General features: G+C 41.7%; 3 protein-coding genes across 5 annotated transcripts; all 3 read right to left on the bottom strand.

Annotated features, from left to right (window-relative positions):
* Positions 1–590: 590 nt before the first annotated feature.
* On the bottom strand, positions 591–2,109 carry LOC105567662 (ferritin, heavy subunit-like). Its single transcript, XM_012022714.1, has 4 exons — positions 1,995–2,109; positions 1,685–1,862; positions 1,209–1,400; positions 591–991 (listed from the first exon to the last, which is right to left on the bottom strand). The coding sequence occupies exons 1-4, from the start codon at positions 2,087–2,089 to the stop codon at positions 707–709; spliced, it is 750 nt and encodes a 249-aa protein (XP_011878104.1). The 5' UTR covers positions 2,090–2,109; the 3' UTR covers positions 591–706.
* Positions 2,110–2,208: 99 nt separating this feature from the next.
* On the bottom strand, positions 2,209–3,934 carry LOC105567663 (mediator of RNA polymerase II transcription subunit 21). Of its 2 annotated transcripts, XM_012022716.1 has the most exons (4): positions 3,540–3,934; positions 3,348–3,459; positions 3,037–3,261; positions 2,209–2,284 (listed from the first exon to the last, which is right to left on the bottom strand). In XM_012022716.1, exons 1-4 carry the CDS (start codon positions 3,579–3,581, stop codon positions 2,244–2,246), a joined length of 420 nt encoding a protein of 139 aa, XP_011878106.1. In that variant the 5' UTR covers positions 3,582–3,934; the 3' UTR covers positions 2,209–2,243. The 2 variants fall into 2 exon arrangements, with proteins under 2 accessions (XP_011878106.1, XP_011878105.1); XM_012022715.1 differs by lacking the exon at positions 2,209–2,284 and having other exon boundaries at positions 2,442–3,261; positions 3,540–3,932.
* Positions 3,935–4,244: 310 nt separating this feature from the next.
* On the bottom strand, positions 4,245–12,486 carry LOC105567661 (histone-lysine N-methyltransferase SETD1B-A). Of its 2 annotated transcripts, XM_012022713.1 has the most exons (10): positions 11,710–12,486; positions 9,285–11,086; positions 8,927–9,199; positions 8,523–8,834; positions 8,176–8,439; positions 7,432–8,093; positions 5,821–6,457; positions 5,466–5,687; positions 5,132–5,389; positions 4,245–4,902 (listed from the first exon to the last, which is right to left on the bottom strand). In XM_012022713.1, the coding sequence occupies exons 2-10, from the start codon at positions 11,052–11,054 to the stop codon at positions 4,729–4,731; spliced, it is 4,572 nt and encodes a 1,523-aa protein (XP_011878103.1). In that variant the 5' UTR covers positions 11,055–11,086; positions 11,710–12,486; the 3' UTR covers positions 4,245–4,728. The 2 variants fall into 2 exon arrangements, with proteins under 2 accessions (XP_011878103.1, XP_011878102.1); XM_012022712.1 differs by having other exon boundaries at positions 9,285–12,486.
* Positions 12,487–13,067: the final 581 nt, after the last annotated feature.

The raw sequence follows: 13,067 nt of genomic DNA, 5'->3' as shown, positions 1-13,067 counted from the left end.
AAAGGGGAGCTGACTCGTCCGCCATCTTGGAGCCCAAACGTTTGACTTTAACAAATGCATTTCGGCACAAGATATGAATTTCTTGTTCTAAATTAATTGTTAATAAAATTCAAATTACGTCTTTGTTTTTGGAAAGCTATATTTTATTTATTTACAAATTAAATTAATAATATAGCTTTAATAATTAATTAAAAATATAGCTTTCCAAAAACAAAAACGTAATTTGGATTTTATTAACAATAAATTTAGAACAAGAAATTCATATCTTGTGCCGAAATGCATTTGTTAAAGTCAAACGTTTGGGCTCCAAGATGGCGGACGAGTCAGCTCCCCTTTATCTAGTAGCTCTAGTATTGGTGTCTTAAGACAACACTTAAGATGATTTTGAAATGCGATTGGTCAATTTCAATAAAACCCTGAAATTTAAATTAAGGGGATGCTGGAGCGATTCTTAAATTAATCGGAGATGGTGAGATTAATCTTTTTTTTTGTTTTCCCCTCTACGGGGACGCAGTCAACCGTTATGTTATTTAGCGAAGGTGAAACTGATCTACAGAATTGACCCCAAGATAATATTTTGACCCATGAAGTTTGGATTAGAAAATTTTATAAAGGTGGACTTTACAAAGAACGTAGTAAAAAACAGTAGAGATGTAACAATATATTGTATATCATGAAAAATAATTTCATACGGGGACATATGCAGCTATTTGTCTATCGTCCTTTGTTGAGATTTATTTTTCAGAACATTGAAACCGGGTTTGACGTAGTTCTCGAGTAAATCCTTGTCAAACATAAATCGTGCCAGGGCTTGATCTCCAACGCCTGACAACACGGTCGTTAATTTCCCCAATTCGTTCACGCTCCTCATCTGATCTTCCATGAAGCCGGTGATAATGAAGTCACTCGCATTCAGGTCACCATGTTTCTCCGCTACAGTATTCACCGCCACCAGTTTTCTACCAACTTCAATTTCCAGCTGTAATGCCGTCTGCAGAAAATGTACGTGGACAAAAGACATTGATTAACTGTGTTAAATTAACTCTATTACTTAATATGAAGTCCGAACAGTTATTGCTAAATGTGAACCTTCTATTATAATGAAAGGATTAATTAATTCTTAAGATGTATTGTACTTTTCAAAATATTACATTGCTTGGAATTATTTTATTAAATTACAACAGCTTGACTGTTCAAAGCAGATTTACTTTGAATGCATGCAACGGACATTTCCAATCTTGGTTGTCTGGCGGCGATATAGCACATAGATGCACCTTGCCGCCTCGCATTTGTATGTAGTTAAGAAATTTCGATGCGTGCTCATGTTCCTCGTGATGCATTTGCATGAAGAATGACTCGCAGCCAGGTAGAGCAACGTCCACACGACCAAAGTGTGCAGCCTGCGTAATAAATTTTCATAAGATAACAATTGTTCAATTTTGTACGAAGAACGCATGTCTTTTGGCAATATATGACAATTGCAAACAAAACAATTCCTTAAAAAATATCGCAAATACTTAAAAGTGATTTCAAAAATAGTTAAAACTAGGAACGATTCGAGAGAGGATGACACGAGTTATTATTATGTACAATTATTTAGTAATTGAAGAAATGAAATCCATGTTGCATACAACTTTGTATAAAGTCTCTTGTATTTAAATTTGATAAAAGGGATAATGCCTACCATTGATAAATAATAATAAAATGCCATCAGCTCCACATTTATCTGCTCGTTCATCGCGGCTTCGGTTTCTTCATGGAAGTCAAAATTAGTCCTCTTTCCGCTTGGCCATTTTATCGGTTTATCGATACACGCATCTGCTCGACCGCAATCGTCACTTCCTGAATTTTTCCGCGTCGAGCTATAATGTTTTTTATAAAACTATGTAAAGCTAGTACATTACAAATCGTTGTAAATATATATTGTAAATAAATGTATGTTTATATAACAAAACAGTAGAAATAATTCGAATTTTACTTACTAATGTAATTACCTGGTGTAACCTAAACATCGAGTTTGCGAGTAGACTGTATGGTTATGAGATGTTAAAAGTTTGTAATAAGGTTTACGAATCAATACTCGTAACATTTTTTTATATTTTAGATTAAAGATTAGATTTAGATCAATATATCTTGTACAATGTGTGTAGACACATGTAATTTAGTATCGTATTATAAATAAATAGATAAACAAACACACCTGACGTGATGTTCAAGTCGCGAAAATCAGACTTCTGCAAAATTCACAAGGTATCAGGAGAACGTAATCGGCAAGGAGGTTGCGCTGTACAAAATTCCAGAAATTTTTTTAAATGCCAAGAAGTTTTTAAATATTTAAGAATTTTCTTCTCTTCCACGATTTGTAATTACAATTAGAAATTTCCAATTGGAAAAATTACAAATGTCAAAAATTGGCAATGTATTAGTTAAAATTCGAAGTATTGCTGTTTCAAAAATTCCTATTATTTATTTTCTTCCTTTCGCTTATACATTATAATTATACATAAGTAACATACATTGTAAAATACTAGAAGTAGTTCTAAATAAATACAAATTGATTAAAATGATATTTTCTAGTCTTTACAGTAACAAAGCTATTTTTTCTTCCATGATTGTTGTAAACTTTAATTTTAATATATTATCGAATTTAAACCTTTGTTAGAATTACAAGTAATTTTATTAAAGTATTGTGACAAACTAATGCTCCATTTATTGTCATCTCGAGCGATATTTTTGTATAATAAAATTTGTCATACAATTAGAAATTGTAGTAATAATTGTAGTCCTTTTAAACATGAAATTGAGATATACCGATTTGATTTTACTGACTGTAAGAATGCTTTACAATAAGTTCCTATTACAATAAATCGTAAATGTGTCATTGATTTATCGAATTAGGTGAGGGATTTGAGAGCTGATGTGTGTTATTTGAAGGCACAGAGTTTATAGAACTGAGGCTCTCTTGTTTTATATTAGAACTGCTAAGATTCATGTTGATCACAGTTGTCGACGTAGGATTTTGCATATCTAACTGACTTTGTGCGATGTCCTGTAGAGCCGCCTGGATTCGCTGGAGAAGCGCCTCGCCCTGTCTCACTACCTCCTCCAGTTGCTCACCAGCCTGCTGATTCTCCTGCTCGAGTCTGCTGAGACTGGCCACCTGCAGCTCTTGCGACGACTCTTCGCTCGGCAAGCTCTCTATTAACGTATCTATATCTTTGGCACACCTCGCAATGAGATTCGCAAATAACGCAGCGTAATCTAAAACAAACAAACTGCGGCTTGCGATCAACATGCACGTTGAACGTAGCATCGTGTTAGCAGCATGTATCCAAATGTTTGGGAACCTTCTTGAGATTGATGCGGCTGCGGGGTGCCGATGCGATCGAAACCGGGAAATTTACTGGGCGTAGAATACTGCTGGAGAATACCGACGCTGTTGCAGAAGTGCTCCGCTTGCTAACGTAAAACCGACATTATTTTTAAGCTCATTAAGACGCCGAGATGATCAGCGATCGCAGCAGGAAAAATTGCCTTACTTGGTTTATGGTGTCCTGCAACTGTGTCAAACGATCTGCCATAATGTCGAATCAATACCAATTTATACGGATTGCTCGCAATTAGTTTGAACAGCCTCTCGTAGTATTCATAACACTCGACAAATTGTTCGGAGTAAGTTCGCCACCTGTCACTGTCGTTCTAAAAATTTCAACGTTTCCCCAAACAAAAGTTCGACGTAATTCATCGAAATCTCACTTTATTTTCCGTGCTCTTTGACCACAATGCAACTTGAAACATTGCGTATATCTGTTTTGTTGAGAGAGAAGCTCCTCTAAAACAACAATCCCTGGAAACCACAGAAAGTCAGAAAGCCATAACCTATATACACCTCCACATTTTTAGCACCATCTTGTAAAGCCAAATCCACATTTACGACATTAAACTCAAATTACATGTGAATTGCAGGTTGTGGGATTAGATTGGTTGTCCGATGAAAAATTCTGTGTTCGCTGGACAAATTTTTCAAAATTGGATTTTCGTCTATCAGCTTTACACGATGTAATATTCCAGAAAGAATACAATAATGCAAAAGATATAAGTGTTTTATATATATATATATATGTGATACATAATAAATATTTATAAAATTAAATAATGTTATTATTTAATTACATGTATATTCTTAAAAAGAGAACTACATACATCTTTAAACGTTGGTCAAGATGAAATAACGTAACTGACGTATTTTCTTAAATTTTTATTATAACTTGAAAAATAAAACCTAAAGCTATGTTCGTATAACATTCTTCTCTCATTTTGCACTGTAAGTTCACTCTGTAAATCATTGACATACAATATTGAAAGTCACTCTGTATATGATACATATAGAATATTTACATTGCTTATAATTGCAAGTACGATTGCACTAAATACAATCCCAATTATATGTCTTGAAATGTTCGGTTAATATGTTCAGCGGTCGACGATGAATACAAAAAGGAGACGCTGCAAGATAACACACGGTGGTAATGATTCATACATTTATCTCACCTGTTGAAGTCCGCACGCCGGATCAGAGGGGTCTCGTAATAAAGTAGGAAGAAACGCATCTTAACATAATTTAGCATTTTCCATTGCATTTTTATAAAATGTTTACATGGGGAAATATTTACAAAAATATGAGTAGGGTGTGATGAAGTGTAGAAGACAAGAAAAAGAATGAACAATTCAGTTGAGGGTACCCCGGCATTGAGGAGCTCCACAAAGGCAAGGGATTTTGTCATCCTCCAATGGAAATTTATAATCATAAGTTATTTCCTCGTTAACTCCTATCGGTTGCTTACTGTAGATTACGATCTTCTTTTGGCTTTCGATCGTGATTACTTTTGCGTAACAATTTGGCTAAAAGAAATAAACATTTGATAAATACACTGAAATATATATTGCTCTGCCTCCCTCGCTCCAGGATTACTATTAGACTTTTTCTTGCAAGTTGAACTTTTCATCAATTTTCCAAATTAAATTTCTATTTATATTAGAATTCTCTTTTTGTCTCGCACATATAGAATGTATTTATTATATTGCACAACCAATCAAGATCAAAACAAACGGATAATCTTAAATGACTCACATTGCAACTGTGATTTATGAACCTCGCCAAATTGCCGCACTTTGTCGCATCGATAATGGTATCTAAATCGATGCGGAAGAGGTAAGAACTACCGATTCCAGTGGCTTCATATTGGGCTTCTCGTAGATCGGCCACAACCGGTCTAACCATTTGTCCCACATACTCGATAACCATTTCATCGGCCGCGATTGGTTCCATGGCAAACAAGCCCCAATCGTGAATACCAGACTTGGCAAATTTCAACTGTTTCTTACGGAACTAGAACACAACATTCATGTTAGAATGTACGAATTTTAGCGATATTAATACAGGTATTGAATTATGTATTCTCTACCTTTAATTGATTAAACTTAAGGAGATCACTGTCCGTGTCAATTCCGAAAGCTGTTAACAACCGGCGTTGATTGCTTCGTGCCTCGCGTGACAACGCTTGCATTTTGCCGGTCAACGCTTTAGAATTATTCTTTGGACCATTCATCACACCGTCACCTCCGATGTAAGAACCGCCACTGTCCTCCACGTCGTTGCTACGTTGTATACTTTGAGCATAATGATGCTGCAAGAATAAAGGCAATTATTTGCTATATCCCTACAAAAATCCCTGATTCTAAAAATGATATGAACATATGCACGCCTTTAAAATTTTCTTTAGAAAATGGTGCACGTATAAAAATATAACAAGTTCTTACTTTATGTTTAGCCTTCTCTCTGATGTCAACTTTGTAATATCCTTCCGTTCTAGCGCTTCCACTTGCGTGCAATCGGAGCTCGTCTCGTTTTCTCTTCTTTGCAGGACTCGGTACATCTGTCGGCGGATGATCGACCCAATGCGTGTCATTCAACCAGTAACCTTGAGTATCGTCCGCTAACAAAGCCTCGTAACTTCTTCTCAAGTATTCTACGTCCTCCGCGTCTATTCCCCTAGTTAAAAACTCGTACAAAATAGCCATTTCCGACATAAGATCTCGTTCTTTGTACGTGACAGTCGGCTCTGGAACCTGCTTAATAATTTTGTCATATATATAGTCATTTCGGATATTCTCCTTCTCGCCCACGTGGTTCTGATGACCACTGTGTACTTTTGTATATTTCTTAGATTTCTGCTTCTCGATTTTGTGAGTATTGTCCTTCGATTTCGTTAATTTGACAATTTTCGGGTGCTTCATCTTCATCGAGGCTGCTGGTACACGGATAACGGGTTCCACGAGCTCGGGTTGTGTGGGTGGCAATGAATACGAGTGCTCCATATACACTTGCGAAGCTTGAGAACCAGGCGAACTCGGTGTTCGCTGTCCATTCAATCGAAGCTCTGTCTCTGCTTGATACCTATAAAGAATATTATTACGTAATGGGAAAAATTATTCGACGTATCTGGCAATATTTTATTTAAGGAAATACACAACGTTTTGACCGAGAATTCCGCGGTCCTTTTCAGGTGAAAAGCGTCTTAATTACATTCTAAAGTCAGACAAGTGCCAACCAGTCGGAATTTGAAGACTATAAAATTATTCTATGTCAAAGAAACAGAGTCACAGAATATAAAAGTGAAAAAGGTACGAAAAACTTACATGTTTATCAAGTAGCATAAAAAAAAAACGAAAATTTTACGTAGAACTCGTTCACTACGTATAACATTCTTCGCGTTAAACTTGGCATAAACGAAACAGTCTGTTCACACCAACGATCAGTGTCACAATGATGATCGAAATTGTCTAACGGTATAAAAGTTACAAAAAACCACCGCAACAGAAAACATAAAAGTGAGAAGAGACAAAGAACAAAACATCCAAGCCAATACACATATTCGAAAAATATACAATTAAAGTTGGTGTGAACAGACGGCCGTGTATTCCAAGTTTAGTGCGATCAACGTTATACGTAAAATCGAATTTTCATTTTTCCTTATGCTTCTTGATAAACATGTAAGTTTTTTGTATTTTCTTCACCTTTATATTCTGTAACTCTGTTTCTTTTACACAATAATTTTATAGTCTTCAGATTCTGACTGGTTGGCACTTGTCCGACTTTAGAATGTAATTAAGACGCTTTTCTCTTGAAAAAGACCGAAATTCTCGGTCAAAACGTTGTGTATTTCCTTAAATAAAATATTGCCAGATACGTCGAATAATTTTTCTCATTACGTTTTATTTCAACTAATCACTGGCGAAGAAAAGATTTTCAGTAAAGAATATTATTACTGCAAATCGTTGATTACTGCGTAGTACGCACTACGGTATTATTACGAAAGAAAGTGATCATGTAACAAACACTTCTTTAAAAAAAAAAACCATTTAACTGACCTTAATCTTCTGATTTCTAAGCTCTCCTCCTCCGAGTCGGTGGTAGGAATTTCGCTAAACATCTCTATCTTCTCGTTATCCCTCAGGATAGGTTCGTCATTGATGTATCTCGCTGACATTGTCTGCAGCGCTCTGATAATATTAGGCTGCATAGGACCAGGACTCCTATGGCGTATAATGTTATCTCGTCCAGCTAGAGTCATCAGAGCTTCTGCGGCCGAATTTTCCATTTTTTGTATATCCGGTATCATCTCTTCTTTAACAATTACCGACGTTACCGGTATTATAAGTTTCAAGTTGCTCTGCGTTCCTTTATCCTCGGTAATTCTCGGTATATCCTTCATCTCCTTGTCCAAAGTTCTACACGCGTCAAACGGTTTTTCTTCCGTTACCGACAACTTTTCAGAAATTCTTTCCTCCTCTTTAACGCTCTCGTATTTTATTGGCAAAGCCAACGAACCACCCAGATTGTCACCGTCCTCAATCTGTGGGAACTCGGTTGAATTTTGATCTTTAATTTTGATATCCGGCACCGGCGTTTCTCTGCCGATTGGCGTGGGACAGTCCAGAGACCTTTGGATCGCGAGTTCCATTAGTACGTCAGGATCCTCGCTGTTACACGCCAAAGGTCTATGATCGGACATTCGGCTATCTGTGTCTTGCTAAAAATGAATTCATTTTTAATTAGCGTAACTGTCGTAGGTTTTTAAATCGCTCGGCGTTCATTCGCGCCTCTATACGCACCTCATCTTCGAAGGCTTCTTCATCAGTACTTTCATTCGAACTGTCGGAAGATTCACTGGAACTAATCTCCTCGCTACTACTTTCGACTGACGAAGACGCGGTAGACGAGGAAGAAACGGTCGGAAGAGAAGTAATCGGTTTCTTCGTTTTTTGTACAGGCGGTACATCCAGGTCACTGTCGCTTTCGATCGTTTCTACATCAGCGTGACCTGACTGTCGGCTATCCTCATCCTGCGGCAATGGGCTTGGAGCTTTGATCTTGCGCTGGATACAAAAAAGTAACTAAATAAATAAATAAGGTTTATAAGTGTTATCGAAAAAAGCTGGAGAACATGAAAGCCCTTTACCCTGAATGAAGGCATCTTTGGCATACTAGCTCTGATACCTAAACCAAAACCATCGTAATTGAGCCCTAATGGCGTCGCTTGCTCCAACAACGACGACAATCCTTGCGGCTTCACATCCTCTTTCGTCGTGTTATTGACAATAATGTTGTCGCCGCTACCCTGAGTTTGACTCTTTTCCGATTTCTTTTCATCCCACCAAACCTCGAACAATTTGAACGCCGTATTTTCTATCATCTTCTTATTAAAATCCTTCTTTAGAATTTGCTTCAGTTCATTCACAACTCTGCTCAACACTCCATTGATGGTGGGTCCCTAAATACGAATATTTAAAATAATTTCCCCGATAGATAAGTCGCGACAAAATGCTAAGTTCAGGTTTGCACGTCTACGTAAGAAAATCTTGCCTGTGGATCTTTCGTGATGCTATAGTTCGCCATAGCATGTAACCGAGATTGAAAAGATGAGTAATAATTTGTCCCTTGATGATTTCCAATTGTTGCCGAGAAGGACGTCGTGTTTGGCTGATAATGGCTCTGTAAATAAGTCGTTCCATAAGGATAAGGATACTGCGACGGTCGCGGCCAATTGTAAACGTCATTAGAGGGGTAGTGGGTCAAGTGTCCTGGATAACCAGCTGCGGGGTATAGTTGATTCGAAGGTTCAGTCTGTGCTATTACCTGTCGAGAAGAGATTCACGAATGAAATAGGCGCATATGGGATAGATGCTACATTTTAAATATACACGTGTCTGAATAATCTCACTTCCTCAATCTTCTCATCTCCCGAACTCAAAGGACTCAGAGACATTCTGTCGTCGTCGGGTGGCGGAGGCGGAGGCGGTTCCTTAGGTGGCTCTGGTTCGTGATCGTCAGGCGCTGGACTGTAGCTACCTAACAACGCCTCGTCTTCACTGGAACTTATGACGCTACCCAAGTCCTCGTCCACGGAGAACTGACAGGTGTTGTTCTCGTGAGCTTTCCTGCGTTCTTTATTTCTCTCCACTACCTTGTCGAAGCACAGCTTGTATATCTCCTGCGATAGAAAGGGGCTGGGGGGCTCGGACAGCATCTCATTTTCACCGTGTTGAGATTTCTTGTCGTCCTCGGAGTCGCTGCCGAATTGTAAAAAAGGAGGCGCCATCCCGCCCGCTTTGTCCTTTAGTAACATGGCGATTCTAGTATCTAAATCTAGCGTCTTGCGAGTCTCGTCGGGGGAGTCGCGCGGCGTGACGCTCTTCGCCGTAGTCTGATTCTGATTCTCCTTCTCCTTTTTAGGAGTGTGATGCGCTTTCGCGCTGGAAGTCTTGTTATTAATCGGCGTCACGTTAGAACCGGCGCAGTCCAAATTTGTCGCGTGCTGTTGAATCGGCCAGACAGAAGTCGAGGTCGAGTAGCTCGCCGATCCAGAATTATTGCCCCACCATACATTTGAGTTCTGCTGAATAGATATATTCTGCGATATATTCTGCGAGACGTTCTGCGGGATGCTGGCCAGGTAGCTGCTCGGAGGTTGATGATGATAACTACTGTAGTAGAAATCGTAGTTCGTGGCCGGGGTGGAATTTTGCGAATAATTACTAGAATAATTCAGTTCACTGGGCGCTGTTCCGTAACCCAAATCACTACCCGTACTGCCGCTCGGCGTGGGATAGTCCCTATATTTGTATCTCGAGTTTTCCACGTACGGCTCTCTGCTCTTCTCGATACTTGGAATAGGTTTCTTAGTGTTCCTAAAGTCGTCTCTCTCCTCCGGCACAGGTTTCTCCACCGGCGTCTGATGTTTCTCCGGCTCAGACTCCGGTGGCTTGGGTACCTCCTTCTCCACCTTCTTCTCGGGCTTCTTCTCCACGGTCAATTCGTCGAACATCTTTTTGCACTCTTCCCCGAAGGGATCCAGGAAAACCCTCAGCACTTTCCCCATCACAGATGTGTTATTCAACTTTTCCACACACGCCTTGGATGCCTTGGTCGACTCGAACACCACTCTCGCTATGCCTAGATGTTTATTGGTTAACGGGTGGTAATAAATAGTAAGCTCTTCTATAGATCCGAATTTCTGAACCATGTTCATCAAGAACGTCTTATCGATATTGTCGTTCAAGTGACAAAACGTCACTTCCAGCGGCGGTGGCTCGCCGCAGTAATTGGAATCGATCTTAAATCTAGGTACAGGTAGGTCGAGCTGCTCGAGCCGAGTCCAGATCCTCGTCAATTGCGACCTGGGATCTCGGGGCTGAACCTGTGGATACGTTGGGTCTCCCGGGACGGTGCCATCGTATCTGCAGAGTTTCGTGGCTCCCTTAACTAAAAACGGATCGACCAGCAGCTTGAAGTTCCTCTGGGCCTTCGGGGTCGCTGGTGGCGCGGCTGCGTCCTTCTGCGAGTGCGTCACGTGGCCGTGGCCGTGCTTCGCGGACGGCTGGCTCGACGAGTTCTGCGACGTGCTCTGAGAACTGCCATGGGAATGGCGATGACGATGCGAGTGCGCGTGCGAATGTCCATGTCCATGACCATGCCTCTCCATGCCGTTCATCGCCTCCGAGCATCATCCATTCACATGAACCTCTGTCGTAAACATTTACCCAAGCTTTAAACGATATCGGTAGCGCGACGGTTAAGTGCAAGTCAACCCTGGCGCCGGCGGCTCACGGTTTACTCACGTCTCTCGCGGAAAGCGTATCTAAGAACAAATCGTCGGCACAAAATCGAATTGCAAGCCGGCGCGACGCGATCGCCGCGCATCACTCTGTCCATCACTTAAGAATAATTAACTTGAATTATACAAAAATAGCGAATTCGTTGTCGAAACGTTAAGTGCCTCACTCTCTCTCTCTCTCTCTCTCTCTCGCCAGCGACGAGCGATTACATGATCGTTCGGCGACTGACGGATCGAGTGCGATCGCGCTCCTACGCGTGCGGACTAGCCTTACGGCTCGTTACCGGGCATCTCGTCAGCGACTCCTCTTTTTCTCCCTCTCGCCGTACGCGCGCGACTACGTTAGCAGGGGCAACGATTTCACGGGAAACCTTGGCAACAACTCGGCCGTTGATCGTCGCGAGGTGACGCATCCTCTCTTTCACGTCGCGTGAAACGCGAAACACTCGTCGCTGGATCGATACGATCCCCGGTGCGGCGTTACCGATACGGCATCCTCGGACCGAACGTCGCGTCCCGTTTGCAGACTTACGATGTGTTTCTATCTCTCTCTCTCTCTTTCTCTCTCCACCTCGGCCGCTCGGTCTCGCGCGAGCTCCGCTCAACGGCACATAACCTCGAAGGTACAGCTCGGCGCTACTTTTAGGTTGGGTTGCCTGCGCGATAGCGATCCACCGAGGCCATCCCTCGCCGCGGGATTCTCTCCGTGCAAAGCGCCCGTCGACGACCCCACGATCGCGCGAGCCTCGCTCTCTCTTCTTTACTTCCCTGCCTCCGTCTCCCACTCTCCTCGCTTCGCCGCTTGTCGCTCTCTCCTCGCTTCGCCGCTTGTCGCTCTCTCCTCGCTCTCTCTCTCTCTCTCTCTCACTCCCTCTTCCTCTTCCGCCAGAACCTTTAGACCCTTATTCAGTTACGTTGCGATTTCTTTCTCCTCCACTGCCAGGGAATCGCGCAACTTTCGTAAGGTCCAGCAACGGTGCGCAACGGCGCGGCGTCCTCGAGCCCGTTCGCCTATCGAGCTATCGAACCAATCGTCCTCTCGACCGTCCCGCCGTCGTTTCGCCACCGCGGACGGCTCGCGGTTCGCGGTCTCCGGCTCAGAAACGTGACGAAACGTACAGTCCGAGTTTTTCTACTTCTCTCTATCTCTATCCTTCTCGCTCGCTCGCTCGCTGACCCTCCGTGATTCCCCCTCTCTCTTCCTCTCCCGCTCTCGCTCGCTCCTCTCGACGGACAGCAGCGCGAGTTTTGACGCACCTGAGCGTGTTTGGCTGGCCGTGGTCTCCACTCGCGCACGCGAGACGCACTTTGTGCATCCCCCGCGCGCTCGTAAACCCGCTCGCGCGCGAACCGGCTCGGGACCCGCGCGAACGCGTATCCTCCTCCAGTTAAGGCCTGTGTCCACGATGCTAGAATTTCGTCCAAGTTCTAGTCCCGAGAAACGTGTAGCCAATCAACGTGCAGCTTTTGTGGAATAGCTGCAAGTTGATTGGCCACGCGTTTCTCGAAACTAGAACTTGGACCAAGTTCTAGCATCGTGGACGCAGGCCTTTAAACTGGTAATGTCATGCTTAATTTTCAGCCCCGTTTCTGAACACATGGCACGATGCATTTGTGCATTTATGCACAATGCATTCGACATAAATACATAACCAAGCGTTCTGTTTAATAAATAAACGAATTAACGAAATAATGAAACTGAAAGAAATTAAAGTGTTTTACAATTAAAATTAAGACGTTGGTGAAACCGGCCTTTAAGGCCTGTGTCCGCGATGCTAGAACTTGATCCAAGTTCTAGTTCCGAGAAATGTATAGCCAATCAACTTGCAGCTTTTATGGAATAGCTGCGAGTTAATTGGCTATACATTTCTCGGAACTAGAGCTTGGATC

The sequence above is a fragment of the Vollenhovia emeryi genome, unplaced genomic scaffold (genome assembly GCF_000949405.1).
Source record: "Vollenhovia emeryi isolate VEMERY1.0 unplaced genomic scaffold, V.emery_V1.0 DF939136.1, whole genome shotgun sequence".
Taxonomy (NCBI): Eukaryota; Metazoa; Arthropoda; class Insecta; order Hymenoptera; family Formicidae; genus Vollenhovia; species Vollenhovia emeryi.
The sequence above is the reverse complement of the archived record's forward strand: the minus strand, read 5'-3'. Positions and strand labels throughout refer to the sequence as shown.